The sequence below is a fragment of the Pygoscelis adeliae genome, unplaced genomic scaffold, assembly GCF_000699105.1.
Source record: "Pygoscelis adeliae isolate BGI_AS28 unplaced genomic scaffold, ASM69910v1 Scaffold160, whole genome shotgun sequence".
In the NCBI taxonomy this organism is placed as follows: domain Eukaryota; kingdom Metazoa; phylum Chordata; class Aves; order Sphenisciformes; family Spheniscidae; genus Pygoscelis; species Pygoscelis adeliae.
This window is the reverse complement of record NW_008824035.1, coordinates 1,156,020-1,175,847: the sequence shown is the minus strand read 5'-3', so window position 1 is coordinate 1,175,847 and position 19,828 is coordinate 1,156,020. Positions and strand designations below refer to the sequence as shown.

The following is a 19,828-nucleotide window of genomic DNA, read 5'->3' as shown; positions in this document are numbered from 1 at the left end:
GTCCAGCCAGTTTTTGACCCAGCGCAGAGTACACCTGTCTAAGCCGTGAGCCGCCAGCTTCTCTAGGAGAATGCTGTGGGAGACGGTGTCAAAGGCCTTACTGAAGTCCAGGTAGACCACATCCACAGCCTTTCCCTCATCCACTAGGCGGGTCACCTGGTCATAGAAGGAGATCAGGTTGGTCAAGCAGGACCTGCCTTTCATGAATCCGTGCTGGCTGGGCCTGATGCCCTGGTAGTCCCGCTCATGCCTTGTGAGCGCCCTCAAGATGAACTGCTCCATAATCTTCCCCGGCACCGAGGTCAGGCTGACAGGCCTGTAGTTCCCCGGATCTTCCTTCTGGCCCTTCTTGTAGATGGGCGTCACATTGGCAAGCCTCCAGTCATCAGGGACCTCCCCCGTTAACCAGGAGGTCACACCTTCTCAGCTCATCTTTGTCATTTCAGTTCCATGCTTGTCTCTTAGTTGTATCAGCTGGAATCCAGAAACTTTAAGCTTTTCTGTGTCTCCCGGACTGTGAGCAAGCAGAAATTCCTGTCTGGGAATAATGTTTGTCACAGAATTAATCTTTTGGAGGCTTATTCTTGTATATTGCTGTACTATCATTGAACACTGCAGTGCCTTAACATTTGTAGTAGGAGTCACTTTCATGATGCAGCTGTGCAGTAATAAGATACGTGTTGTCTTGGGCTGAACAGAAGAACTTAGTGACTGATGCAAATCTACAGTTAGCATCATCTAATGTTTTATGTTCACCAGTGTATCCTTTATGTTCCCCAAATGATGTAAAAATAATACATTAGTTACAGACATACATTCTAGGTGTAAGATTGTTTTGTTAGTTCATTTGATAAGAAAGTTTTTCTTGCAAAGTGGCTTATGTAGCAGTTGGTATGTATGTTAAAATTTGTTTAACTTTATTTTTCCAGTGTTTAATCAATATTCAGGAACAATTTATTCTTTTCAGTCATTCACAAAACAGAATCATTCTTTGATCTTTGTAGGTCTGATGTTGTTAAAAAGTGTAACAGCAGTTTTGGTTTTGGTTTTCTTTTTTTTTTTTAGACCTACTGTACCTCAAAAAGATAAGTCGATTACACCCAGAAGACTCTGTGGGGTGTTATCCCTTGCTTTGGTTAGCTGGACGACTTGCGGTGCATTTGCTGTATTCATTATTTATCTTCAATACTTGTTTAAGGTACTGAAAGGCTAAACGTTTTGAATTTATAACTGAATTCAAAATTTCATATGGTTTGAATTAACCCCATGTTAAAAGTAAAAATACAGATTAGCATTTTTCACACTTAAGTATGCAAATAATAATATTTCTTTTGAAATAGGTGGGGTTTTTAACTTATCAGACTCTTACGATCTTGTAATTTTTAGAAGTATTTTTCTTCTTTTGATAACACGTCTTCCAAAGAAATGTATGGTCCCATATGCCCACTACAATAATGCATATAATTGCAATTTTTAACTTACGGATAGGTAATGTTATAAAATCAAAGACTAATAACTCCCTTGAAGAGAAACTTTAGCAAAGGGAGGACTTGGAATGTTCTGTAGAATACTTTCTATTTTCAAAGACTTTTCACAAATCTATATGGAGTAAAAGGAAGGAGGGTGTATATATTGTAGAATTAGGATAGTTTTATTGTACGTCTGATATGATCCCTTGGATAGTGCCACAAAGATCCATATTTAGTCCCTGCCATTCAGTTTCCATGGTCTTCCTTGCATCAGAGCGTCTAACTTATCTGATTCACCCTATGGTTATATAGCTGCTAAATCAGCTACTATACTTAGCTACTAGGGAAGCATTGGAGCATGCATCTGCGAGGAGGGGCACAAAGCAGAGCAGTTTACAGGTGGTCTGAAGCAGGTAGGTGGCAGCTGAAAACACAGCCTGAGGAAGAGTGCTATCTCTAATTGAACTCCCTGTGGCATAAGTTTACTCTGTGAAGGACGTTCCCATGCTGACATTACTCCCTCTTCTGCAGTAAATATCTGACATGGGACTATGTGGCCTGTTTATGGGTTTCTGCAGAAAGTGAAGTAGAACTGAATTAGCAGGAAGAGGTGAGGAATGTGCAGATTTTCCACTCTGTATTCTCTGTTGACCACAGCAGAAGGGGAGAAAGCAGAGCAGCTAAGTTTTCTCTCTGTGCTTGGAAATGCTTTCTTAAGAGAGCGCTTTGGATGCTGCTGATAAAAAAGGCAGAGGGAGTTCTTGTATTGCAGCTCCATTGGAGCCTTAGAATCATCTAGCTATAAAAAGGGACAAAAAATAATTAGCCCAAACACTTTTTTTCTTCTATACTACAGCTTTTGTGTGAAGAAACATTACTAAAAAAGCTGAACTGTTTATCTTACAGGTCATAAAACTGCATGTGAATGTAAGAGCAGAACAAAAAATGCTCGATGGGGTAAGTCTGTTTCCTGCTTCTGTTCAAAACGGTGGCCAAAAATTGTCTGGCAAACCTATGCATTATGAATTACTATCATCTTGCCTTGGTACTATTAGGTTGTGCTGCCATGACTGGATGGCTGTAGTTTACTTACTATGTGCATGATGTGAAAGAAAAGCCAGGACATGAGTAGCCTGTTCCATCACATACAACTATTGCATTCACTGTTCAAGATCACTGCAGTGTGAACTTGTCTGAAGTACATTTAAGAAGAAAACTTAGTCTCTGAAGACCTAGAGATCAATAGTTTTTGTCTAAATTTTCGTATTTGATTATGCATGCCTTATCTAAAGAAATAAATTTAATTTCTAGGTAATGATCTATACTACAAGTAAATATCTTTTCCAGATACGTAGTTTGTGGAGTTCAGGGTTTTTTTAATCAGGAGATGACAAATATGATTTATTAGACGGATATGGACTGAGACTGCAGTAAACTGGGAGCTGTTTAAAAAGGAGTGAAGAAGCATTGGCTTTCATGCATTGTGAATTTTGTTTCTTTTTTCAGTTACCTTAAGGTATAGGATCGAAGATGTAGGCAGGTGTGGACACAAGCATGTAATAACTACCTGTTCTTATTTGCAAACATAGAAGTGGTTAAAAAAACAGTCTGCCAGAAAAAGTTGTTGACAGTTTTGTTTGGGTTTCTTTGAGTGCTTTTTGTGTGTTTAGTTTTAAATCCTCTCCTTCTCTTCTTTCATCTCCATATAATTTTGTTTTGTTTCATTTGTGGGTTTCTTTTTTCCGTCATTGGAAGTTAGCATCTGCCAACTCATTAGTTTGTCTTTGTTACTTATTCCCACAGATAATATTTTACTCCCAGTTGCATTACCCCTTGTATCTTTTTGATTGTCTGTGATTTTCACCTGCATGCTTTATTACCCCTTTTATTCTGTTCTTCCTCCTTCCAGGAACTCCATTCCTTATCACTGCATTGGTGTCAGGGCATCTCCACTTTCCATTCTTTTCTTCCAAAGACATATAAACTATTAGTGTATGAGAAATTTCTGGTTAAATCTAGATGCTTCAAAATTGAACTATTGAACTTTGCTTTTGATGGCTTTTTGAGGGATAAATTGCAAATTTTCTTCTTAAATCAGAGCTGGTATGATACTGTCATGATAGTTTTTCCCTCCTCCTCCCCCAGCATGGGTTCTTACAAGCCTGTGCATGTTTTTGTGGCTTCTGTCTTTTATTTTCAGGATTCAGACCACTCAAAAGAAACTTCACAGAACTCCAGTATACACACAGTCAAAAACCAGAGTTTGATGGACAGCATTTCAGAAGCAACACAATCTCTTTCCAGCAGTACAACAATTGCTGAAGCCGTTAACAGTCTTAAGATGCATGTTACAATTCTCAATTTATTCACATGGATTGTGCTGCTCAACTTGCCGTCTTTAATTTATTGGTTAAAAAATCTCAGGTAACTTCTTAAATTGCCATTAAGGTGGAAGAAAAGAATATGAACCTTTGAAGATGATAACGATTACAAACGTTTGACTCTTTACATTATTAGCTACCTTATAGTATCAAACACTTCTGTTAATTATAGTTGTTTTTTCCTATGCAATCTGGTTTATGTTACAGTATAAGTAGGTGTTAAGTAAATCAGTGATATGTTGAAGAAAGTAATGATTCAGAAAGGATTTAAAATCAGGCTGTGATGCCATATACGTTTCATGTATGTTTGTTGTTGTCAGCACATGCTTATTCCCAACTTGGATTTTATTTGGTAGCCTAGTTTAGAAGTAACATGCTTTTTAAACCATTTCTTTGCAGGTACAATGTTAGACTTGATCCTGATCCATGTAGATCTACAGCTATTATCATCGTATGCATTTTAGAAATTCTCATGAATTCAAGTACTTCTGAAGTGAAATCAAGGTACTGTAGCCTCATCTCCAGTTTTTGTCTTCCTGCTTCTTTCTTACTACTTCCATTTGTGTGGTAAAACTTAATTTATCCTGCACAGATATGTAATTGTTCAGCCTACATAGAGATTCATGAACTCATATCGTTAAATCTTAGACTAGGTAAAATGCATGCAAATTACCTGTAGTTCAGCTAAGTGGAGCAAATCACCTGTATTTACCACATGGACTTAAATGAAGTATTTGCTATCTAAACAATCAGTTGCATAAAGGCTTCTTTAACTGTGACTTTTTCATTCATAATTCATTGAATGCTTCCAAATGTTACAGAACCCTAATACATTTAGCAATTATTGTCAGAAAATTACAAGGAAAAGTGAATTCTAAACCATTATAGTTATGTTCTTATAGCTCCCCCTTGTGGGCACCCTTGTGGAAATGTAGTGTGCTTTCTACTAGGTTAAGAAGTTTTGAGCACTTGTTTTTGCTGACAGGTAGAGCATTTCTTGTTCAGCTATAAAATTAGTCAGTGCCTCATGAAAGACAATGAATAATAACCAATGTAGTTTATCCTCTTGACCAGTACCTGTTAACTCAAATGATCTAAAACATGAAATCTTTCTTTGTTACAGAGAACTTATTTCTAAATTAGTATAAGAACATTTTTAAATGACATTTTATTAGTCTTTTTGAATAATTGCTCTTGCTTATGCATCAATTGTTACTGCCCATTAGACCTATTTGTTCCATTTTAAAAATGAACAAAGCCTTGAAATCTGTAAATTATTTTTCAAAAGAAAGTGAAGTATGGTATTTGCGCACCTTCTGCATGTATAGCTACAAAAATGGCAATTTTTTCTTTATATTCTTACAGTAAACTCTTGAAGATCGCAGCCAAAGTTCCACTCCCTTTGTCTGTTGCAATGTTGGCCTTTGGACGAATGCATTTATACAAAGTACCCCACTTTGTAATCTTTTCTCTTCTTCTACATGTGCTGTGTTGTATTGTGTAACGTTTGTTATACATAGGAAGAACAGTGCAGCCTAGAAACTTAACACTGGAGATGGGGCAAATTTCAACGAAGAAATGCCTAGATTAATATCATCAGTAGTTTACATTATGTGGGAAAGAGGACAGAACTGTGAATACTTTATGAAAAGTTCGTGGTTCTGTTCATGTTGCTTAGAAAGCTTTTCATGGTGTTTATTTCCTGACTGAAAATTAAGTGAATTAAATGTGTGTGTGTGTGTAAGCACATAAATCATATCAGTGTAACATCTCAATACTCTGTTTGCTTTGTAGACACTTCAATATTTCACTCTACTTCTTTGTTGAAACAGACTTTTTTTACTCACTATGCCATACAGTGCGTATGTTCTGAACTTGCGTCTCTTGCAGGTCTAAACTATGCTGGTTAAAACTCAATACATTTCAAGCACACTGTGACTAGCACAAAAACTACACAGCCAAGTATACTTTTAATCATTTTATGCCACATTTAAAAGCTGCCACAGTTGTGTCTAGACAAACTAGAATGTACTGCTTATATAGAACTGTTACTTCTATCAAATCTTTGTTCAAGCAGTGTGAGTTGAACATTTGTGAGATTACTGAAAGTCTTATACAATTTACCTTTTGTGAGAGTGAGAAAACAACAGTATTCTGTGTAGCTTTCTATTCAGGAAGGACACCAGCAGATTCATAAACAATTTGCTGTAATGTTGTTTTAAAACATTGTCAGTTTTCTCTGGAATTTTGCCAATTCTGAAATTACTCCTTGGACCTTGTCCGTATGTAGAAGCTAGCAAACATTGAGGTATGGTGTGAGTTTACAGTGCAGTTGCTGTACCGCACTGTTTCCAAGTAGGCAAGGCAGGTTTTTTTCCTATTGTAAATGGAGAATCAACAGTCTTATAATAAATGTCCATACATGAAATTAATATGGAATAGTTACAACACTGTAAATTCATGCCCTGCCATACAGTGCTAACTTCCTCACATGGACAAGCTCTTAGTAATAGTGGGAAATACTGACCGTAATTATTAGCTCCATATAAAGTATTGTCTTAGTGCCTAGATGCTACAGTGACTGCCATTTATAATAAAGCCTAAAATAGCTATGTGTAAGGAGTCCTGTCCCCTGGGTATGTGTTTTGCCAACAGAAGAAATCTCAGTAGCCATTAGGTTAAAATGATGTATTGATTCTGTGTAGAGATGAGCCTACTACTTGCTTCTGTGTTAGCTGTCTCTGCGCTGTCCGAGATACCTGTTATCGTCTTATGGAAATACTAGGCCAGCTCAATCATCTTATACGAATAATAAGAGGAAATCTGCTACCCACAGTCAATCAAGTATATTCTTGATATAGTAGTACAGCCAGCCTGACCCATTAATTTTATCGTATCTCATTAATCTTGCCTAAAGTGCCTCAGTTACTTCTAGCGTGTTGTTAGAGTCAATTCGTTTGAGCTGGCTGGAAAAACTTAATTCACACAGTGACTTTCCAAAATGAAGGACAAATGTGAAGTAAGCACGTGTTTTGTCCGCTTATATCCAAGTCAGCAGTTCAAGTTATCAGTAAAGTCATTAAAACTGCTTTAACTGAGTAAGACTACTGTAGTTAACCAAACGATTGACACTGTTATCGGTAATCTATGTGCTGGTATTCTAGTCTTAACCTTTTTTTAAAAAAGATTAGATTATACATAGTGTTTGTAAATCAGAAAAATTATTTGAATAGATTATATCTTGATACTTTCTAATCAAATGTAAGCTACAGTATATGTATATAAGATAATTTGTGTGTCTCAATATACTTGTAGCTAAATCCACCAGTTGGTTTAACCTAAAAATTGCTGTTCAGACATAGAAGAATAGCGTAGTTTTTCTACTTTCAAATGGCTGTGAATGAAAGATGGTGGCAGAACTGCATAGGGGCTGGTAAAAGGCTGTCTGTGAAATGTGCAGGATCTGATTTCTGTGGAAGATAATTTTCCTTGGCCTTCATGGTCCTTTTGTCTTACTACTGTATTTTACTTCTGATTTTGTTTTGCTGTCTTAGCGGGCTCTTTATGCCCAAATACATTTGTTGGAGCTCTTGGTGGAATGAAATAATAATCAGAATAAGGAGAGCAAACAGTCTGCATGTAGTAGCTTTGATAGCTTCCAAAGTCTGCCACAATGTGAAACTTACTGAATTACAGCAGCATAGAATAACACCAATTTTTTCATTTAATGATATTTTTAAAGCTGGAAATTGTATTGATAGTTGTTATCACTCTTCATGAAATGGGTTACAGAATCTTGCATAGATTCCTACCTGATTTTCAAGTTGGAGGTAGGAATAGATATAATCCTGAGTCTGAGATCCCAGATGACAGAATTTATCACATCTTCCTCAACGCTCCCTTTTTTCAGAGATGGCTTACCTTCACTGGGGGAAGGAGGGGAAGTCTTACTGCTACTTTGGGTTTATATGCATTCTGTGTCACTTGCTAGATAAAAACTGTTCCCAGATATGTGCGTCTGGATTTTGCGGTGATTGTGGACTGTGTAACTTCAGCTGTTTGAGAGATTAGGTGTCTAATCCCAACTAGATTTTCTGTATAATCAGTGGAGGGGGATAGGATTAGAACAAGTCCAGAGAACAATTCATCCTACTTGCCATTCTGAAAAGGACAAGATTTTATAACAGTCTAAAATTTGTTTTTCAGGTAAAATACAATGATTATTTGTTGTTACTTTTGGAGAAGAGGCTTGTTATGCACATCTCTAGTTCTGCCACTGTTCACAATTATAATCTCAGCAGAAATGTAGGCTAACCCAATATACTTTTAATTGCATGTATGAGGAAGTAAAAATATTACTGAAATATCCTTTATTATGAGTAGGCTGCATTTATAAAACAGCTTTAGGCAAATATATTGTAATATCTCTTAGTACCTTTAGCTAAATTAAAATTCCAGTTTATTTTTCAAATTTTAGATTATCTAGACTGTGTGGGAGAGAGGATCAAGACAAAAATTAACTTGTAATGGATTAGACCTCTGCTCTATAGGGAAGATTTCTATTAACGTGCAGACCCAAATTCTGTTGTTCTCTCCTTTTTCAGAAGTTGAGGTATTAATTTTGCAAACCCACTGTTCTTTACCCATGTGGATGTTCACCACATCTCAATGGAGATTATGCCACATAATCAAGCATTTACGTTGAGATTAAGCGACCATTTTTTGGCTTGTACCTCAGGATGCATTCAAAATAACTATTCGTGTGGCTCGTTTCTAATATTTTTTTTATAACCTATCAGAAACAGAATAAAAAAACCCAGGGTAAGAGCCTAGAGTACCAAATGTAGGTACTAATTTTAGGTACAGCATATATGTACAGCAGAATCGTTCTTTGGCAGGGGCAGGGGGAGATTTAATGAGAAGTTTTTAGTGACATCTCCATACCCTGAATTGCTCTTGAAGTCTATAATCTTTTCTGGTTGATATGATCAAACGTGTTCCTCATAGTCTTATCACGCTGCAATCATAATAGCTACACCTGTAGCTAACAGTTCATAAAAGGTCTATATTTGTCTGGTAAGGAAAAACTGTTACCTCTTAACTGGAATTACCAAATGTACCTTGAAACTGAATGAATGAATGTTGTCCAAAGGTGGTATTTTCAGTTTTGATTTAAAAGTTGGTTGCAGTATGTCACGTTTCAGCATCCTGTTAAAAGGGGGATTGGTTTTTTGGGTTTTGGCTGGGATTTCTTTTTGGTTTTGTTTCAAAAAAAATTGCAGTAACTGGAATTTAAGTTAATATTATTTCTAATATTTAGAGTTCTGCTCTAATTTTGGTTTTGAGTGAGCTGATACATGTAGCAATTCATTCCAAAATACTAATTTGCTAAGTTTTAAAACAAATCAACAAATAACAAAACCCTAAACAGTGCAGTAGTAATATATTGCAGAAGGCATAGAGACTGCCTGTATGTCTAAGTGAACTTTTCAACTATAACCTAATTGGGCTACCTATAAAGTCAGTGTTTAAAAAAATAATATAAAATATATGGATACTGAAATAAAACCAAAAAGCATTCTTGCACACATCAGTATTTGATATGAAGTCTAATTTTCCATGTGTTTGCCAGTAACAAGGTTATGAACTTGTTACTTTTTTTTGAAATCTGATACATCTGCCTAAGCTTTGACAGGACAGAATAAAGTCGATTATGTGCCTGTGGATAAACGTAAACATTTGAGAAGCTTTCATTTGAACAAGTTTATTTCAATACAGTGGTGAGTGTGTTTAGACTTTTGTCTTATTTATACTGAGAAAAAAACCCAGCCATTTACAGACTTTCAATTCTCTGAGTTACTGAAAATGTTTTTGGAATCGGTTATAGTGTCTGTACAATAATTGTGCTGCTGTTTTAAGTCACTAAGGTACTAGAAAATTGTTAGCTGTAAAACAGACTAAATTCTTAATGCCTATTTTCCATTTCATGATGAATGTCAGTCACAATTTACAGCTTTGACTTTTTACATCTCTTTTTTCTGGGAGATAATCAAGCTAGCTTTTATAAGCACTTAGCACTGTACTGTTAAGAAGTATTAAAACTTTCATCACCGTTCCTTTAGGGGAGGCATATTTTTGTCACCAAAGCTACACGCTGCTCTTTTATACCTCTGGAAATGTGTGCCAATGAATGACAATTGAAAACAGATTAATTTTTATGTTAAAGTAAAATGGTTTTTCTACCTTTTTTTAGATCCAGAACTTTAAGCTAGTATTCAAAATAGAATCCTTAAAATCTCTAAAAGTTTACTTGAAAAACTTTTACATATATTATCTTTTCTGATGTATATTCTTATTCATGGAAGAATGTATTCAAACCTCTTAATCAGCTCGTTTATCTTAAAGCTTAAATGAAATCTATAAATTTCATCTTGTTAATAAACATTACTGCTTTTAAAAATAAATTTTAAGCATTTAAGGAGAAAATTCTATAGCTCTTACTTAAGCAAATCTGCTCAGCACCTCAATTGTTCAGGTATCTAAGCATGTAACTGCCTCAAATATGTGCTTATTGCCTTGTAGCATGAAAACCTGAGTCAAAGCTGTGATGTTTCAACTTTAATTTTGCTTAAAACTTAGGGTCTCATTCTGCATTCTTAAATGGAGACAGATTTTGCTACTCATGCTGTCATAAACAAATCTTGTAAGCATGGCCTCTCTACAGTTATTGGCAGGTTGCGATCTAGATTTTGTAGGAATCTGTGTGGTATCAGAGCTAATTTTGTGTCTATAAAAGTCAGGAATGGCACACACAAACTTGTTGTTTTGCAGCACATCGTTCCAGTTCCTCCTTCCACACACAGTTATCCTTGGTTTGCAGTATCCTTCCGCTGTAGTACAAAACATAAAGTTCACAGTAATAGTAGGCACCGTGACTGACCTAGTGAAGATACACAGTGGCTGTCCTGTAGACTGTTGTTCTATTGAAGTTTTGCATGTTTGTTGAAATACCAGCAAAGACTTTTTTCCCTCTAACTTAAATAATTTCAGGGTGTATATATATTAAGTATCAAACGTGCAAGTGTGTTGATGTTTAGTTTTATAAAATGCTAAGTGCACTATTTTGGGATCAATTCAGGCTTCGGTATTTGCCACTTACGTCACTTTGAGTGTGAAAACAGTATTTGAGACTGCAGCACCTGACAACTGAAATATTTTACAGAAGTCTACAAGTAGTAGATGTGACAGATATAATTAGAGTGCCAGACCAAAATTGAAACGTGAAATTCCTCACTGTGACTTTAAACTTGCAGCTTTCTAGAGCAAAAAAAAATACTGTGCCTTAAACCAGTAAATGAATACACTCTTAACTGTAGCCTGTGGACTTCTATAGCCTTATATTTGAGTTTTGAAGTTGACCAAAATATTTGTGTGGATCATACTGAAACTTGATTTGGGGAAAATACTTTTAAAAAATTATTTTCACCCCCTTTTACTACACTTACAGAAATGAAGATTTGTGACAAGTACAGTACATCTGTGGTTTGGATCGCACCAACCAAAGTCAGAAAGCTTTAGCTGACCTTAATTTCTCAACTCTTTCTATTGTGACAAAAAGAAAAATAAGGAAGGAAAACTACTTTCAGATATTTGTCTCAACTTCGAAGTCTGTGTGTCAAATTCTTTTTAAAAATTCTGTTCTTTAGTTTCTTCAAAATAAAAAAATCCTCTAATTGTAGTTTAAGCAAAATATTTTATTCAAGCCATTGAGTATCAATATCTACGCCAGTGTGAGAAGAAAACTAGACGGGGCTGGGGTTGGTTGGTTGTGCTAAAGCTCCAGCAGTTTTGAATAACAAATTTCACTTTTTAGGAAAACTATTCATATATAAAACCCTGAAAGGTTTTTTTTGGGAAAAAAAAGGTTTATACATTCTGTTCTTCTCAATTCATTAAAGAAAACCAGAAATAGTCAAGATCTTGAAAACTTGTTTTGATACAGCAGAAGGATTTCTTATGTATAAGAAATCTGGCTTTCCTTATGTGTCTCTGCAGGATTCTTTGTATGCTTTGAACACCCCCCCCCAAAATTCTGACTTCCCCCCACCCTCTCCAGTATTAGTACTATGTAACACTGAATCTTGAATAAAGATGCCATCTCCAAGCTTATCATATTTAGATATGCACACAAAATGACTGCATGTCAGCTGATCACAGTAATTGTTTGAAGCAATACAAATCGAAGTTATTAATCTTCTTTTATTGAGAACTAACTTGAACCTGGCTGCCACGATGTTGCTAATGCTGTGGCACAACAGATAACATGCAATTTTTGTGTCTTCCCTGCTACTTCCTTCTGTATGTTAGTTTAGGACTTTTAAAACTCTTGTTCCGGTCACATAACTTTCTCTTCTTTCTTTTGTGATGATGTTGTTTCAGTAATCCTAGCCATTGCTGATTTCTTAGCTACAGGAATATTCTAGTATTAAAATCATTGAGAGGGCAGAGCTACCTTTAAGGCCTTTATATATGATGATTAGTCTAGAAAAACTGCGTAACTTAGGCCTAGTAACTTGACTCCCTACTTCCCTTTTAATTGTTTTTCCAAGCACAAAGACAGAATAATGTTGGCCAAAATACCTGGTTTGGGTTACTGGTGGGGAGGGAGGGAGCTGTTTGTTTGGTTTTAAGAGGACTTAAAACTTTGAGGAACACACGTGTAATTTTTGGAAAAATCTATCGCTTCACAAGCAACCTGTCTTACATGTTTTTAGCTCTTCCTCTGTTTTCAGTTCTTATATAGCTAGTGTAAGTCTGGTATTGTAGGTGGAGCTAGCTCTTAATAGTTACAGGTTTCTAGAGATGTTGACAGGGTCTTATCTATAAATGTTTGAATAATGCTATAATAAATTATTGTGCTTATTAAAATGTTTATAACTGAATTCTCAGATACAGATCATGCAATGTGTGACAAGCTTTGGCAAACTCCTGGTCTTGTGAGATGCTAAGAAAACCTTGGAGAATAGGTATCTTCAGCTAATGTTGAAATTGCTGAAAGCCGAAATCTCAGAATCTTTAAAAACTGTGGTTTTAGATACTGGTACTTTTTTGCTGAAGTTGAGGGCAACTCGAGTGGGAGCTACTCTGGGATGTTCATATTTTGTTTGATGGTTTCCCTGTCTGCAGTGTATACTTCATTTTTTTTGTCTTTACCTAAATGTGCATGACTTAGAGTACACTGTATAGCATATGCTCTGCTAAATAAACACTTCTGTATATTTTTGTATGGTGTTCTAACATGGTTGCATTAGTACAAATGGTTGTAATTCACAAAAAGTGCGACTTACCAGTCATACTCCGTAGAGTGTTGTGAATGTTACCTGTACTTCTGTTGTACAAACATGCTAACGAGTGTCGTGATGAATGTTTGCCTTCAGTCTTTGCTCAGGTACTCATGTGGAGCAGTTTGGTGCTTTTCCTTCTTAACTTGTAATACTTGGGATTCTAAGCAGAAAATAAAAACAGTGAACAAAAGCATTGTGGTTAGAGCGGTGCTTTAAGTAACAGACACTTTTCACATCTCAAGTAGAATACAATAAAGATCATACCTGATGAAGCTTGTCTCAATATCTTAACTCATGCACCTTAGGCTGTTATACCTGCCTTGCTATCATGAATGGGAAATGCAATAAAATGGAGAATGCTTGGTGAATAACATAGTTTATATAGAGCATCATATGTATAAAACTTGTTCTCAGCTGAACTAATTCGTTTTAAATTTGCCTTTTGTTCTAGAACAAGATTTTTACCTTTTTGAAGTAACTTGCATGAAACTGAACAAGCAATGCTACGAGCATTTTCAGTTTCAGTGCAATTTAATTCAAACATACATGAATATTACTTTCTGTGCCATAAGGGCGGTATAATTAGTATAGCCACTTTCAAAAGATTTGATTTACTGAAGAGGTGTGTCTATATACATAGTTTGTCAAGAAAACCTAGTGCTGGAATTCGGTTGCATTAGAAAGGCAGCACACTGACATCTGGCTTGGAAAGCATTTGTTAAACTAGCTACTGTTGTCAAAGGAGGATGCAATTTTGCCCAATCAGTGTAACTGTACTAGTAGTATTTTAATATGAATGTGTTCCGCTTATATCTGACTTTCACTGAAGGAAAAGAGCTATAATGAAATTATCTTTAAAAAAAGAAACAAACCAACACCAAAACCCCCCCATTAAAATGAGCACTAAGTCTAAACAGACTCAGTTTCTCAAACGCTTTTAGCTCAGGAAGCAACAATACAAGTTTGTAGGGATTTTTTTTTAAGACAGCTCACAGAAAATATATGCTTACTGAATCTCTTGCATATCTGCGTACTTCATCAGTCAACCAAGCTGCGTAAATTCTTACAGTAATAAAACTTATTTCAAATTTATGGATGACTTTTGGTATGTTCTACTAGGTGAATGTACTATGTATCCCCCAGTTTTTTCTTTCAAATAAATCAAATGAATAAAAGAATTGAGGGGAATGGAAAAAAAAAAAAGATTGAAGAAAACTGTCTGCTGTTCTGGCCTTTTTTTTTTTTTTTTTTTAAGCTAAATAAGGAATTAAAATCTAATCCCAAACTGTAAATCAAGCCTTTTCCCCTTTTTGTCATTTCCTCTAGAGGAACATATTTATACTTCTGGTTGATTTAGAAGGTAAATTATGCACAAAATTAAACTAGAAATAAGTATCTACCTAGAAGATCAACAAAGTTCCCTTACATTGGGGCCTGCCTTTTTACAAGTTCTTCTGTTGCTACTGCTGTTCTGGATCTCGATGAGTCTCCTATCTGGAAGTTGTCTATTACGAAAAGTAATTGGTGGGCTTTGATGGACTTTCTTTCTTGTGTGTGAAATTTTTTTTTATTCCAAGTCTGTAGAATAATATACAAGCTGGATAAGTTGACTTGTATTTTTATGTGTTACTGCAGTCATGAAAATAACACTGCTAGGATTTTGTTTACTGTGTTGCTAATGATGTTTGGATGTCAACAACTTTGCCTGCCTAGAAGGGTGGTGTTGGGTTTTTGCTTTGCTTTCAAAATTTAAACCAAAGAAAGATGTAAAGCTTCTAGTCAGAAATAAACCTCTATAATCTGGAGTGAGATAATGGCCCAAAATCTTTAGTTTTAACATGTCTATTTAGAGATATATTTTATGTGGTACTAACTAAAGTATCATCTAAATAGTGGAGAGAAGAGTATAATGAAGTTATAAGCAAAAAAAATTGAGCAGCTTTGAGATGAAGAATGCTACGAAATAAGGCCAAGGTAAATTAGCACAGTCCTCCTTGCAGTCTTTGTCTTAGATTCTAGTCTGACAGAAGGATGTTGACTGCTGGTAAAATCAGGGTAGGAAAGCAACACTTCCATTAAAATGTTAAGATTTTGGATCTTGAAACAGACCTTACTTTTCTCTCTCTCTCTCCAGCATCAGGAAAATGATCCATATCTCATCTTGCTTGAAAACCATTCAACCAGCTGTAATTATCTGTTAGTCACCATTCTAGAGATATGGCTAATTACTTTTAATTAAAAGTAATACTTTGATACAGCTCTGCTATCTCTGCTGGAATTGTTTTAAACTTATTATATGCTTACCACCAATTTTCTGCAATATGGCTTAGGGAGGAGGAATTTGCACTGCACTGTTCGATAGCAACAGGTCTTAAGAGTATTAAGGATGAAATTCTCAAGGGTCTTTATGTCATGGATGGAAATGGAATCATTACTGTATTTTTGAACTCCTGCTAACGTCATTGACACCCACCTACAGTCCACTAGAAATATAAGTGCAGAGATCAGTTTGTTCACAGATTACAAGGAGACTAACCAAGAAGGGGCAAGCCAGAGCCAAATTCACTGGTAAGCTTTATTTTAAAGAACACGAAAGGGAGAATTAGTTCTTTTTTTTTTCTTTTCCTTGAATCAAGTTGTGAAATGGGTCTCTAGTATATTATACCAGGCTGTATTGTTATTGCACTTATTTATCTATGTAGTACACTTTCATTTCATGCAATTTTGAAAATTGAGCTATCTGGATCTCAAGCCATATTTGTGCATTCTCCTTGGAGCACACAAAGATCTGATGCTGTAACTGATCGGCCAATGATGTAATAACAAATGTAAATTTACAAATGTAAGTATTTTGCGTTAAATGTCATACTAGTCCCTCTCAAAAAGAGAATCCAGTATCTAGAAATAGCTTTGGTATGGGAAACACTTCTTTAGAATAATTTGTTCTTCCTAATACATTAGTACTAGGAAAACAAAAAAGAGTTGATAGCACACAGATATAATCTGCAGTAGGCAGATTTTCCTTGCCATGGATACATTATTTTCAGTACTCCACTGGATTGTCATGCTTGCTCTATTTGTTACCGGTGACAGCTCTGTGGGATTTAAGGAGTCTGGTTCGTTGTCCTTCTTACAGATAGTCTGTTCATCTCTTCAACATGTGGAAAGTGGTGCTCCTGGGTCTATATACAGTATTGGCTGTGAGAGGATTGGCAAAGGGTGCTCCTTTCCAACCAGAAGAAAAATGGAAACCTCTAGATAACCCTAGAAACAGAGACCTGGTAAGGAAATGCTGCAAGAAAGATAGCCTAAGTTTTGTGTGGGTTTTTTGTTTTCCATCACGAGAATTTTTATCTTCTGAATTTAAAGGTAAGAGGGGCCCATTAAATGCAGTGTTAGTAACGGAGCACTTTGTACAGTCAATAACCACAACTGGATGAGCATTCTTCAGTCAAGATGTACCCCTTAACTGAAGAGACATTCTCGGTGTGCAGTGGTGCATAAAACTTCCTTATATCTCCATCCAGCAGCTTGAGTTTTTAAAAATGTATTTTGATTATATAACCCCTCGTTTTATGAAACAGAAGAGGAATGATTATTATGTTTCTCTCAAATGTGTACTCTGTTGATTGCATGTTGTTTCATCTTCTGGAAGTACAAATAAGTTTGCATCTGACACATTGTCGTGAATAGTGGCTAAAGATCTGAAAGTTAATTAAAGCTAAGAAAATATCATTAAGAGAACATTTTCAAGATCTTATAAGGAATTTGTGAAGGAAAAAAATCAGTTTCCCACAATTTTTCCTCACTGTTCTAAGCAGCATTAACTTCTACTTTTAGGCGATCTAAGGGGCCGGTTCAAATCAATTGCCCACTGTTGCTAACTCAGAGAACATTTTTCTTAGAGAAAATATGTAACAGAACTGTACTGTTTGCTCTCAGCAAGGGTTTTGCTGTGCCTGTTTTGTAAGGGATACAGACTGAATCCTCTGTGGTACAGCAGGGAGCACAGTAAACAAGCAACAAAGATGATGAGTTGGTGGTCTTTCGACAACACATAACATGTACAGGCCATGGACGGAGTGGACATGTCTGAATTATATTGCCTATATTGTACCAGTTTATGATCAAAGTAGAGGATTTCATCCCACATGGGAACAAATATTACATCTACTTTGTGTCAGTAGAAATAATCAATCTCTGTTGCGCATGCTCTATTTTCACATATGCGATATCTTCAGTTTTTCAGAACGCTCCAGGCTTATTTTTCGGGCAGGGGTCTTGATCTCAGAAAGTTCCCAGCTACTTTCACTATGAACAATGAAGGACCAAGGCCTGTCATGTTCTACTCAGATCCTATTGCTTCTGCATTTGCAGATTATGAAGAAAGGAAAAATTCTTTTCCAAATTATTTCAAAGGCTGAAAGATGCTGCTGAAAAAGGTAAAAGAGGATAAGCCTTTTCCTCTAATGTTGTTACATGTAACTAAGTGAAAGATTTGGATTCGAGTGATTCTTACTTCTGTCTGAAGTATAAAAACAACTTCTCTTTCAGAAGAAATTAAAAATGTAGTACCTTAACTCTTGCCTGAAGTTGCTTTAAAATTGCTGAGGTAGAGGTTTATGAGGTATTTACTACTTCAGTAAAATAACACGTGGTGCTTATGCAGACCTATGTAGACCATGCTTTTTTTTTTCTTCTCCCCTTTTTCATGTGGAGAAGAATTCTGAAAATGTACAGATAATAGAGAATGCAGGTTTTATTTAAGTAATTAATATCAGTAAAATTATAAATTGAGACTAATGGTTTCCTGTGATATATGTATATTAAGAAAATCAATTTAGACATAAGATGTGTCTAAATTTACGCTGAGGGTGGTGAAGCACTGGAGCAGGTTGCCCAGAGAGGTGGTGGATGCCCCATCCCTGGAAACATTCGAGGTCAGGTTGGACGGGGCTCTGAGCAACCTGATCTAGTTGAAGATGTCCCTGCCCACGGCAGGGGGGTTGGACTAGATGACCTTTAGAGGTCCCTTCCAACCCAAACTATTCTATGATTCTATATTGCACTAACAAAGCATACATTATCTTTTACATCTTTGTCCATTCATGCTGTTTGCCTTATTTCTACCACTAAAATGGAAGGTTGATAAAAGGATTGCAAACTTACTCACATCTCTCCATAAATATGAAATAAAATTGAAGTGGGTCAAGCTTGCATTATTAATAAATCCAGCCTCAATTTATAGCAGGTACTTCTCAGCTATTTTATCTATGCATAACCATAGTCTGTAACAAATAAATCCTTTTGTATCTCATTTGGAGAGTCAGTGAATACTGGCAATTCTGAGGAAAGGTAAACAATTGTTTTCTCCCATTTTACAAATAGTGGAAGATTTCAGTAAGGTTAGAATCTAAGCATTTTGGTGATTTACTCAATATCTTAAAGATTAATTTGTAATTAATATTCAGCTTAGGATTTCTGGCTCTGTCCTGCTTTCTGCCTGCTTAACTACACCTCTTTTTGTAATGAAAAGCACAGCTCCGCTATTCTTACTATCATGAATCATAATGAAGACTGCACTCAAATTTTAATACTAAGTTCTCTTTTTGCCAAGTTTTTGTGTCAGGAAAAAAAAATTGCACCACACTGAGTATCGTGCATGACAAATAAATGAAAAGGGACTTTAGAAAGGATGCTGTAGCTCTACTGTAAGTTACAGCAGCAGTGAGCAAATGACTGGTGGAAGTAATTTGTCCTGCTTAATTCAGGATGATCGCGGCAGTTCTTTTCAGCGTTCAGAGCTGTTTTCTGGAAGTAGAGGTCTGCTGCGCTCAGTTGGGGTATTTCAGCCAGGGTTACCAGGTCTTGGTTTGGATCATACCCTGGTTGCATATAAATATTTCTGTATTTGTCTCACTTTTTTTTTCTCTTCCTCTTTTTCAGGCGTTAACTTCTGAACTTCATGCGAAGTGGTAACCTTCACAGCAAAATATTACTGCTTTGACTTTTTAATTCTTACCTGACAATTTAAAATTTTCCTCAGTGTCGCAGTTTTTACCTATGGAATCTGATGCCATGCTGTAATTTGCACATTTGCTGTCTATTGACAAATGTGTGACGTTTGGCTACTACCGTTTGCCTGGCAGAATTGTGTTTGTTTAAACGTGAATAAATGAGGAGTGCAACAGAGTGCTTTTAACTACTGCCGAGTGTCTTTGTTCGAAATTGGTAAATAAATGTTACCTTTCAATTTATTAGAACTAGACCTCATAAGGTGTTTTGGAGCAATTTTTCAGATACTCTTTTATCAGAAGTTGTCTAGTTGCTTGGGAGACTGAGCCGAGTGGGGACATACCTGCCCTGGCAGAGACACCTGCCCCAGGGGCCTGATGGCTGCTGGTACCTCACCCCCAGCCCCTCACACCCGCTTCTGACCGTGCCCCAGTCAATAAGTCATCTGCACGATAACTGTGTGCGCATATGAAGTTAAGAAACCCTTCTCATGTAAAAATAACTCCCATTGCTGGGGAAATAAAAGATAATCTAACCTCTACAGTGAGGTCGCTTACAGAGGAGCTTTCCTCGTGCCCTTCTGCCGCTAGGTCCTCCGAGGCAACGAGCGCAGCAGCAG

General features: G+C 36.2%; 2 protein-coding genes across 2 annotated transcripts in view; both read left to right on the top strand.

The window, feature by feature from the left end:
• The window catches only part of PGAP1 (post-GPI attachment to proteins 1), a 52,940-nt gene extending 35,304 nt beyond the window's left edge, over positions 1–17,636 (top strand). The window contains exons 23-28 of the mRNA XM_009332800.1: positions 1,066–1,198; positions 3,631–3,893; positions 4,250–4,354; positions 5,216–5,297; positions 16,331–16,475; positions 17,436–17,636. Coding sequence (XP_009331075.1) covers positions 1,066–1,198; positions 3,631–3,893; positions 4,250–4,354; positions 5,216–5,297; positions 16,331–16,456 — 709 coding nt within the window. The 3' untranslated portion in view covers positions 16,457–16,475; positions 17,436–17,636. The remainder of the gene's footprint in view (positions 1–1,065; positions 1,199–3,630; positions 3,894–4,249; positions 4,355–5,215; positions 5,298–16,330; positions 16,476–17,435) is intronic.
• A 1,293-nt stretch (positions 17,637–18,929) lies between these two features.
• The window catches only part of GTF3C3 (general transcription factor IIIC, polypeptide 3, 102kDa), a 22,197-nt gene continuing 21,298 nt past the window's right edge, over positions 18,930–19,828 (top strand). The window contains exon 1 of the mRNA XM_009332790.1: positions 18,930–19,037. Coding sequence (XP_009331065.1) covers positions 18,930–19,037 — 108 coding nt within the window. The remainder of the gene's footprint in view (positions 19,038–19,828) is intronic.